Here is an 11,397-nt window from a genome sequence, read left to right as displayed (position 1 = left end):
CGTTCAGCAGGAAAACGAAGCGATTTGTTCATTTTCCTTGCTAAGCTTCATTTTGAAACGTCGTGGAATTTTATAGGCAAACTTCCTGACATGGTTTGACAGGGTTTTTCAGTTAGATTGTCCTCAGAGATTCACAACTCCCCAGATTTCGTATGGACGTGTCAGTTCACTTCGTGGTAAAATTCCGTAAACAGATTCTGACGGAATGTGATGATGGCTATTCATAATAGGCGGTTCTGTTATTGCTTACTTCTTCGTTTGTGTTCGATGGGTTGGCCCGTGTGTGTGTTGCTAGCATAAGGAGGAGAATCGGTTTCTTGTGCGTAACTGCCTTAAAAACGGTGTACCGAAAGTCCGACTGTCATGCCAAAGCTGTTCGTATGGATACACTGGCAAGCGGCGAAACCAGAACTGTGAGACCTTTGATTCCACGACTGTGCGCGTAGAAAATGTCCTTGCAGAAAATTCAGTTTTCTTCGTTGCCTATCAACCACTTTGATAGTGAGTACCCGATGGTTTTTCATCCCGAAATTCAACAGTAATCGCCGTCTCTAAAGCAGATTCAGATCCACTCGTACATTACCACTGTATATGCGTTCACTCCCGACTTTTTGTTTGAACTTTTGTTTGCATTTAACTTTGAGCGTAATCCGTAGACAAAGGTCCCGAGATTACTGTGCGATGTATAGATAACTTGGCATGTTTATGTTGCTGGTTTGTAGATCTTCCGTGTCCGCGCAGGACCGCTCATTCAACAGCGGTCTTCAAGGTCACACAACTGATTGTGTTTTGAAGCAGTTACTGATAACAACTAAGCTTGGGGCTTGTTTTAGTTTCGATTGATTTCTTACTTGTGATAGACCAGCGTCTTCAACAAACGACCATTTCTTCTCGAGAGAGCGAAACATTAGATCCATCTACCCCATTTGCCGTGTCGAGTTCACAAGCCGCATTCAGAAGTTTTGTATGACATGACTTTTTTCAGTATTTGCAGCGAGAAATCCTTCGCGCGACCATCAAGACATTCATCTATTAGCCATCAGTGAGTAAACCCAGTGATCCTCTGAATACATAAGGTTTTCTCTGGTCGAATCGGTTTCAGCTGGTTTTCTGGCTATGCTTGCTACTACTCACGAGTAGCATTACAGTTAAGTGGACACTAACTGATACTGATGTTGAAAGCTACGTCATATTCCTACTCTTCTTCGTCGGTCACCAGCGGTTGTTCAGTCCAATACAAAATTCCACTAACTGAGGTCCCATCTTGGAGAGAGAATAGCGCGTAGGTCATGATTGATATGGAATACCGTTATTAACTCTTGTGGGAGTGACTGGTCTTCGGTAAGATTCTTCCTAAAAGGAAGAAACTTGCCATTTGTACCTTGCCACCACCACCACCACCTCACTGCGATAGCGAGGTAGATGAGGTTTTGAATAGTAAGTATAACACTTCAGATTTACTAGCTTCTTCTCACTCATCCCGCCAACACTGTGCGCTTCAGGAATTGGAACTGGGCATTGCAGCGGATGTTGGCGCGTTACAACGTTTGCCCCTCTTGCTGGGTAGTGACAGCCTCGCCCGTGAGCTAATCTACACAGCTAGACGCTTCGATGCTTCAGAAGCCCTTGCTTGTGGGTTTGTCAGGTAGGTCGAACCGGAACCGTCGCAAATTTTCAGGCTATTGCTGCTTTGCATTATTCGTATTTCGATAATTATCTCTTCGGTCAACTTTTACCGTCCCCCAAGTCGTTGTGAGGACAAATAATTGTTCGTTACATTTGAACTTACGAAATTGACTCACTGGTTATGGAAGACAGCCGGAACACGGCTGTATTGTCAGGTCAGACTATACTGAGCTGGGTGAGATGGTCCAAGTGGTTAGAGCGCGAATTGACTGACCGGAAGGTCCGTGGTTCGAACCTGACCTGTCCCTCTCGACTTCCTCTGTCTAGGTTTGGGCAACCTGTCAGTATCCCAGCCCTCGTGCAACCTTCGGGTGGCATGGCAGCTAGGCACCGAAAGGGTGCTACAGCTGAACGATTTATTTTATTTATTTAGGTGATTGGCAGAAGTGGTTAGAGGCCAATTTACACACCGAAATGTCCCTAGTTCGAACCCGACCTCTACCTCTCGACTTTCCTTGTCTAGGTTTGGGCAACTTGGCAGTATCCCAGCTCTCGTGCAACCTTCGGGTGGCATGGCAGCTAGGCACCGAAAGGGGGTTACAGCTGGACAATGAATGGCCAAATATGATCACCCGCCGTTGGTTTGTTCTGTCCAGCCAGTGCCGACGTGGTCATGAACACGTGATTTCAAAGCCACTGGAAAAGTCCACACTAGATGAATTACACCTAGTTAACTGGTGATTAAACTGAATCCAAATGAAATCTCATTTACGAAGAATACCATAGGCAAGAGATTCAACTACGTCTCTGCTGAGTCTCTCGAAAACTAAATCGGTGTAGAAGTGAATGTACATTGCGAATTTCGCACAGGTTTAGTTTAAATTAAGCATAAGGTTAACGAAAATTCGGGGAATGAGTGTAACCGGTGAACTCCCAAAAGGGTGGAACAGGTCGGTCGCTGTCCAGTTGAGTTTCAAACAACCGTGTGAGCAGTTTTATCTACACTGCCTGCTTTATTAAGCGAGAAGTACGGAGAAAATGGACATTTTTGCTCCCATTTTTTCGCATTGCAAGGAAGTCTTATTTCAAACTGGCCCAGACAGGGAAAGAATACTATGGAATTCAACCAGACGACATATTTCTTCATAATATAGTTTTTCGACTTACAGAACCTTCACCAAACATCAGTAATAGTTAAACTGGGAGTTCAACTGACTCTCACGGAATAGTCCCCCATAAAAGACTACTTCGATTCGAGCTCACGGGCGGTCCTTGTTGCAAGGATCACTATGTATACCTGAGTGACTTCAGAATTGTCGTGCACTGGTAAAGATTCGTTTCAAATTGGGTCATTGTTCTCTTTGTGAGGAGTATAGGTGTGTTCTATATAATACGGTGGAACCTAACCAAAATTACGAGTTCACTGGGTGCCCCAGAAAGCTTGTTTGGAACAATAACCAGAACTACTAATGCAAATGGGAGGAATATCGTATGATCTGCACCAAATTGAGATTATGTCGTTCTCGAAATTTGCTTTGTCGAGGTAAGTGAAGTCAGCGTATGACAAAAGTCGAGAGGCATTGAGCATCTACAAATATACAGGGCCATTTGAACCCACCGCTTCTGGGCAATTGCTGGAGACTACCAGGTGGCGACTGTTAGACAATGCGGTTAGCTCGCACCTAGACAGGATATTGCACCATTCGTCCTTCGGTCATGCAATTCCACTGCATGGTCGCGCTTAGACCGATTCCTCTAGTGACAAATTCTCGGATGGAAGTTTTCTTCCTTTTGTGAGTTAACCTCCTTTCTGGGCTAGTTCAATATTTCATAGATTTCGGGCAGTTCACTGGGATATATCACCCTAGTTTTCTCTCGAAGGAAGACCATACACAGGAGAAGTTCCAACTGCTCATTCCTCTTAGTGAGCTCCGTCCAGGGGAAGTTCGGTCTATTCTACATAGACAAGACTCAGCATTAGCGGTCAGAACAGTGGGACCTCTCACTGGTGGCAAAGCAGTAGTTAACTTAGGTGATGTTGGATAGGTTTCGATCTGGTAAGGAGTTTTTGGAGATATGAAACGAATGACACCATAATTGGTAGCTTCATCTCCTATGATGTGTACTGACGAAATTCCTCCCACTGGAATTCGAGAGATTACTGAAGTCGCTCCGAATAAAATGCAGTGCTTCAGATTCAATGCCTGTTGAGACACCTTAATTTCACAGGAATCCATCTTTTAATTTCAGTTGAGATGTATACCCGAATGTTTTTACATCTAAATGTTGCGGACTGTGGCTCAATTCACGAGAAAAATGCGAGAGCGTAGAATAAATACACCAAACAAATTGTTGAGGCAGCATTCCCATCCGCATGGCTCACCATGCTCTTCCTACACCTCAAAACAAAGAAATTGAACAAGCTTGAGGTTTCACGTTAAATTTTGAAAAGAGACTCACTTTTGCTATGAAGCCGTCGGCTTTGTTGCTGTATCACAGGCTGGACTGGTTGGTTACCATCTATGGAACCTCATATTTCAATTCCTGTTTCCATAACCTTCGTCTCTACCATCCATTATCTCGTCGTTCCGTTGATAAGGGGGAGGTCAAAACTAGTTGATATCTTGACAAGGGGCAAAGTAACACTAATATCCTGTTCGCGAGATGTGATTTCAATCGACCCAATCTGGTGAATATCTGAGATGTGTCGGTGAACCCTCTAATTTCAGCCGTGTGTTCAAAACTCCAGAGGAGACACTACGGGAGGCGATTAACACAGCCATCCAGATTGGAAACCACAGCCCCATTGCGGTTCAAACGACCAAACGCTCATTACTATTTTCACGGGATCACGGTGTGATGGAGGGATTAAATCAACTGGTGAGTTCCTTCTGACTTGCGGGGCTGATCGACTTCAAGCCACATTCGCGCAACTGTTTTAACTTTTAACTACTTGGCCCTAATCAGTAGTCGATCGTGTGCATACTTACGACTCATACTCCCCAATCAATGGTCGACTATTGTTCAGCTATCTGCCCTTGCTGCCGCTAGGAGTGCATTTCCTTTTGTGACTTCCTTCTTGGTTTTGGTGAAACAACAGGAGATCAACTACCCTAGGAATTTTTACTTCGAAAACTCATCTTCTCTCAATCCCCTCGCTTTTCAGGCTGACTTGAACCAAGTGATGCTCCAGTCAGCAGATGTTGTCAAGGCAATCCAGGCTGCTGCAAAAAAGCAGAAGGCGGAGTTCGACGAGTGCTAACTCGCCTTATTTGCAGCACACCATTTTAATGTTTTAATTATTACTTGTGTGATTGACTTCCTACTCACTGCGAGTATAATTTTATACTTTTGTGCTTTTTTGAAACGTGGATTATCCTTTTTCCGTTGTGTCGGTACAACTGGAGGACTTATATCGTAGTGTCAATATTTCCTTTATTCTTTTAATGCGCGAGATAAAGGTCAGCAAAGCTGAAGTGCCAGGTTGTCCTCGGTCGAATGAAGGCTTGTGATTGCAACGGTGAAACAACTGCAGGTCAAATCCCGTATGAGGTCTAGGGACGGAAGGATATGTGGACTGGTGCAAGTAACCCAACTCAGAGGCCATTGGCTTCATCATCGTCGTAATCGATAGGGTGACATCAGAGTTCAACACGGGGAAGGGACTTAGTGCTAGCTCACTACAATCATTCCGAGGTTCTCACACCTCGAGACATTAAGTCCGGGAATCTGGATAGGAACTAACAACAAGGACGCCATTAACATCGGGTAGGAGCCATATATTGCAGCATCTCTAATCAGGCACAGTAGGGGTCTCGCGGTCCCCATCATGGAAGGCGAGTAACACCGACAGCACCCAAAGTTCTCGTAATCCTATCCATACTCTCTGCCAGGTCAAGGAATGCCCACCTCTCTGAGTTGGACATGAGTTGGACTCTCTTCAGCAAACGATGGTTAGACATACGCAACACATGTCCCAATCATTAGTTTGGTAGGTGGAACTCCTTTAACCAACTAATTCAGGACATCCAATCGATAGCGTGGATTATTATGTGATCGTATGTGACCTTTTTCATATCACACAGAGGCTTTCCACCGGAATGACGTTTGAATGGGTAAACCGTTTCACAGTGTATTACCTAATCAGCCTTTGAATACTGAGCTGGATTTGGAGTTTCCAGTTGGTCATTACCTTTGAAAATCTGAAGGACACTGTTAGGATGCTCGGTCTATTTAGTATGTATTTCAAGAGCGATCTGAACCGGAAACCTTTGGGCAGGGTCTTCAGCAGCAGAGTAACGCACATAGACATGACATAGCGACGCTAATCTTCCGATTCCATTGGTCGCTTCATGTGATCTGGATTTCGTTGGCTTTTCAAGTGCCGACGTTTCAGTTCACTGGATCGGGTGAGTTAGGTGGTAGGGGGTTGGGCTGGGTTACCGAGTTATCCGGGTCAATCTGCTCTAAAAAACTGGGCGTATCATAGGCCAGATTCTAGATATGACAAATCAATGTTGACATGAATGCATGGATTGGACTACTCGTGAAACACATTCTCGTCACGTGATGGTAAGGATGATTGATCTATTGTCTGTACGATGCTTGTGAATCAGTGCGTTTTTGGAATGAGCTCCAGTAGGTGGAACATGTTTACCTCTTTTAAACGTGAATATGACGCGAGCCGTGACGGATTTCGGCGTTCAACGTTACCAAGAATACATTCGTTGCAGCTGCTTCATGTGGGCAGAATATTTGCCTATCGATCAAGATCGGTCCGTGAAAGAGTAAAACCAGTTGATAATCCAAGGTCATGATCTTGCTCGCATTCGTCTAAATTGCTGTGAAAAGTATGGGACAACTACCTTGATTAGTTTATTCGGATGGAGAGCGTCTATGATGATGGTGTGCGTGAAAAGCTATTTGCTCTACACCACTTAAAGAACTTGTCTACCGAACGGAGTATCATTTTACATTTCTGGGGGACGAGAAATGTTGTCAAGGTTTCCTCGATGTCATTTTTTCAATGCCTACAAGCTATAACTGACAGGGTCTACCAACACTATACTTAGGTCACCGATCCGGTTGACGTCAACCAAAGGTGAATCTCGGTTTCGTAGTAACCGGAGCAACAGTGGATTTGTCAAGGGAAAACTCGTTACAGGAGGTAGAGGGGTGAGATGTGTTGAACATTCGAGACGTTCAGCTGTGATACCCTTTCGGTGCATGATTGTCGTGCAACACGAAGTAAGCACGAGGACTGCTATGCTGCCCCAGTCTTGACAGGAGGGACCGAAAGCCAGAGTTGGGTTAGAACCAGGAATATTCCAGTCAGCAATTTTGTGCTAGCAGATGAGTAGTATGATGTCCTCACACTTTGAAGGATAGGGTGCCACCAACCTCCACTTACGCAATCCACTTGAATCACTTTTGACTACTTCCAACGATGACTTCTCAATCGGAAGACCCATGTGACTCTTATTTTTTTTCATTTAACGGGAAGGTCTTGTTGCACTTTGGGCAAAAAACCTAAGCATTTTGTTTATCTGGTGGTATTTCCTAGAGGGCTATCGTTTAATTGTTGAAGTAGAATGAAGAGGCAATCGTTGAATATGGCATTAAGAGAACGATGACCTCGAACTGGAAGAGTCACCTTTCACTGTGGAATTGGATGGTATAAGGTCGTTGAAAATGTGACATCTCTTAGTGAAAGAAAGAAGGCCTTCGCTACAGAGTTATTTGTTAGAAAATACCAACTGACCAGTTACAGACTATCAGACAGGAAGCAAAACTCTCGCATGCATCTTGTTCACGAAAACTGAACATCCATCTTCTCTTGAACGCGTCTTCCTGAACTTTCCTGGATATTCACTGACTGTTGCTCGAATCCAAGCAAATGCTACAAAGCAACTCCACAAGTCCCACAATATATCTCACTTTTCAAGAGGCGCAAAGCGGATTTACGAGAAAACATACTACTCGCATGCCTTCCCCATCAGTAGTATCACCGTTACGCTAGGATGAAAAGGGCAATGAAGCTGACTGAACTGTGGGTGCTAATCTGAAGTCCAAGCATGAAATGTCGGGCGAAAGAAAGTGATATTCAGTAATGATTTTGGACAGCTTTGGCTGCCATTACCATGACGGAAGCCAAACAACAAAGGATTCTTGAGCTCCGTTGTTGCATCCAGCTTCTCTTATAATTTAGGTGTTCCGTTCGCCTAAGAAAACAACCGTTCCACCATACTCGTTTGGACGGTGGCTTCGCTTGCTGACTCCATTTTGATCACCTTCCGCAGTTGAGCATTCTGTCTCAATTCGTTCTAGCCATCTGGTGACATGATATCTTCCATTTCGAACACCGGAAGTATCGAAGAACCTACTATCCATGCGGGAGATTTCAACCCAAGTATTTCCACAGCCGTTTTGAATCCCCTAGTTTGATGGTTGATGATGAGCAGGTCTTAACTAGCGCTATCCAACTATACATTCCAACAAGTATTCCTAGTTGAACCTGAGTTGTCCATCTAGAGTTGAAAAAGTGACGGTACCTTGAGCAGTAAATTCCCTTCCTGTTAGCTTAATTTTCAGTTAAATGTAGACCGTCCTTTCAATGTTCTAATGTCTGGGGTTAAAATGAATGCATACAAAGCAAGCAGACGCAAATGGACTACGTGAAACTTTCAATTCATCGTTTAGCTAGGCGGCAACCTTTCGTTACATGACTGCCATGTAACGAGGAAAAAGCAAGACTGCGATAGAATTGAGTTAGCCAAACTTAGACCGGAGCAACCGAAAGCCAAGGGCTGCGTTTGAATTTTGCGGCCAGCAGTTTCGCATCTTAATATCCGAGCGGTCTGAAGGTCTCGTAAATGTTAAAACGCACGTAATCCCGAACTTCAGTCTGCGTTTGGTCAACGAGGGCACACCGATACACAACTATTTGGTGCTATTGTGAACAGTTAACTCAAAAATCGTGTTGTAGTCGAATTCATTTATAATTATTAGCTGACGATTCTGTCCATACCATAAGTGAAAAGCAGAGCTGGACTGACCGGTCCTCGAAAAAATCTACGCCTTGAATGCTGAACAGAAGTCATCTGGTGGATGGAGCAGGATACGGTCAGGTTCAAAGTTGTCACCCTTTGTTCGAACACTTGGCAATGATCAACTTTACTTGAATCGACTTGATTTAACTTATGATATCCTTCAACCGGGTGTGCTGCATGCAGACTGCCCCCGAGCGGTATCCAAGATACCGAGCGTATCGCCAGTTCTCAGGTTGCTGTCGGAGACTTTCTAGGGTCAAGAAACTAATCACTTGTTGTACAAACGTGCCAAAGTCTCCAAAACATTAGTATCTCTAATCTGCAATACCCTTTGGGTGTATGGCTTTCATACCGCCCTGAGGAAGCACAGGAACTGCTCAAGCCTAGACAGGTGTAGTCAAGATGCTGGGGGTTGGATTCGGGCCACGGCCCTTCCAGTCAGTAAGTTCGCCCCCTAACCACTGAGTCGTCAATGCATCCATGTTCCTGACACAGAAATTGCCCTATCCTCATTTAGGAGCGTCAAGAGTCAATCACCATTGTCTCATCGATTCGCTCTACTGTGTACCATATCCAAACGCTTGTATGCTTTGTGCAGAGGTGAGGTCGGCATCGGCTGGTTGTTGGTTATTGATCTTGATTATTACTGATATTGATCACGTGATTGTAATTTGTATTAGTGGGGGTATGCATGTTAATGTAGACTAAACTACAATTGAGTGATACTTCCATCTGTACTTATTGACGTAGAATTTAAACTATCAGGACGGATCGTCTGTGTTACAAGATCATTCCAGTACATTCGACAGGATTCTACCGCATCTGAATTCGAACTCACATCCATCTCATCACGGCAGCTCAAAGTCTAGAAAGTCTGGCCATCCAGACCGTTCCATATTACAAAGTGAACATGTCCGGAGTCAAGAAAGATAACCCAGTAACATAAGGTTCTTCCGAAAGTGCACATCCTAGCAGTAACCAGCTGTACCTGTGTATAGCGTGGATGTTGGCCACTACAATCTGCTCAGAGACATGCCAAGTTCGGGGCAATTTGCTCTATCAATCGTAAAGGGCAATGCGAGAATGTTTTTTCTAAACAACATAGCTGATAAAAATTGGTATGTTTACTTTTTCCCTGCCTGGAATAGGTATGGAATTAATGTCTTCGCAGATGGATTATGGTATGATAAGTCAAAGTCAATATGCCGAATTTTAGTTTTCGAAATTGTCTACTGCTGCCGAAGATCACTAGGACATTCTGGGGAGACGAGGGTGGCATACTTCTTCAAACATCTTTTCCGGACGACACAAGATAGTAGTTAATATGTTTCGACCTACTGTATCAAGGAATCACTGGCCAGGGTGTCAGACTAGATAAAACAGTGAGTTACGATCTTGGTGATCCGGGTTCAAACCTCATGCGTCTCCCCGGTCCATGTCGGGATAATCTGTTAACATGTGGCTTCGGAAGCAAATATATGGCAAAGGCGCCTGTTCTTCCCCGTATTTGTGTACTCAATCAGCATAATACGGACATACCCCGCAGAATTATATGAAGATCGTCCGCTTTCGAATAACCTGAGGAACCTTGTTCCGGCTTAATTCTCTCAAGTACACCATGTTTCTATGATAAAAATGTCCAACGTGGTCACCAAAATCCAAAGACTTGTCACAGTGTACTTGTCCAAGAATTCATTCTAATGTCTGTGCGCATGTACAGTCTTAACGGCCGTTAGTGTGTGCCTTGAAGGGTACACACATTCTACAAACAAATTATTACCAAAATTCTATATCCATAAAAATACGATAACTTTATGAAACTGCTCATGCTCTGACCGAAAGCTGCCACTTTGCCGTGGTGGTCGGGCTTGAGTGCTGCAATGATCCCGCGGGCTACACTGGCTGGAACATCGTTCCACAAGGTGCAACCATGCCAGGAAGGCCAAAGGGGAGCAGCCAGACCAAGAACAGCGAGACCTCGTACTACGAGTAATCGTGCTACGAGGCGGTCTGGGGGTAAAGTCGTACTGTCCTCTGCGACAGGAGTGTGAAGGCAGTAAGGTGTTTCCCCCAGGCGACCAGCATGTCCATATTTATGGAAGCAGCGATGCTGCCTTCCCCCGAGGAAGGACGGATTAGAAAAGGTCGGCCCCAAAAACCGCACACTCCGATCGCCCAACGGTTGACCGTGACTGCCGGCACATTATCCAATACGGTCGAAATACTTTAAAACCGAGGAGACCAGTGCTGCTCAAAAGGCGCCTGCTGTGCGCAGCCGCATCAGGAATGAGATAGTAATGCCTTATTCCCTGCGCCCTCGGGTTAGGTCAACAACCCCCTGCAGCCGAGCAGGTCAGACTGCTGAGTCATCAGAGTCATCGGCTCCGGGCAGAGTCCCCAAAGAAAACCCTACTGTCCGCTGCCTCATGGGTCAGACGTTGGAATCAGAGGCTAGGGGCACGGTCTCCGACAAAAACCATACATCTTTCCACTACCTTGTGGGTCAGACTTCTGAGTCAAAGGCCCAAGTTGGGCAAGACGTCCCAAGTGGTTAGAGCGCGAATTTACTTACCCGAAGGTCCGTAGTTCGAGTCCGACCTCCGCCACTCGACTTCCCCTGTCTAGGCTTGGGCAACCTGGCAGTATCCCAGCCCTCGTGCTTCCTTCGGGTGGCATGGCAGCTAGGCACCGGAAGGGTGCTACAGCTGAACGCTTTATCTTT

General features: G+C 45.1%; 2 protein-coding genes across 2 annotated transcripts in view; one reads left to right on the top strand and one right to left on the bottom strand.

Annotated features, from left to right (window-relative positions):
• The window catches only part of T265_15446 (hypothetical protein), a gene marked incomplete at both ends in the record, with an annotated part of 6,604 nt that extends 1,552 nt beyond the window's left edge, over positions 1-5,052 (top strand). Inside the window, 3 exons of the mRNA XM_009178139.1 lie at positions 1,503-1,645; positions 4,356-4,506; positions 4,793-5,052. Of these exons, the coding sequence (XP_009176403.1) occupies positions 1,503-1,645; positions 4,356-4,506; positions 4,793-4,888 (390 nt within the window). The remainder of the gene's footprint in view (positions 1-1,502; positions 1,646-4,355; positions 4,507-4,792) is intronic.
• T265_11472 (hypothetical protein) overlaps positions 1-11,397 on the bottom strand; it is a gene marked incomplete at both ends in the record, with an annotated part of 15,457 nt that overhangs the window by 1,277 nt on the left and 2,783 nt on the right. The window lies entirely within an intron of this gene.

Source organism: Opisthorchis viverrini, assembly GCF_000715545.1.
Source record: "Opisthorchis viverrini unplaced genomic scaffold opera_v5_502, whole genome shotgun sequence".
In the NCBI taxonomy this organism is placed as follows: Eukaryota; Metazoa; Platyhelminthes; class Trematoda; order Opisthorchiida; family Opisthorchiidae; genus Opisthorchis; species Opisthorchis viverrini.
The sequence above is the reverse complement of the archived record's forward strand: the minus strand, read 5'-3'. Positions and strand labels throughout refer to the sequence as shown.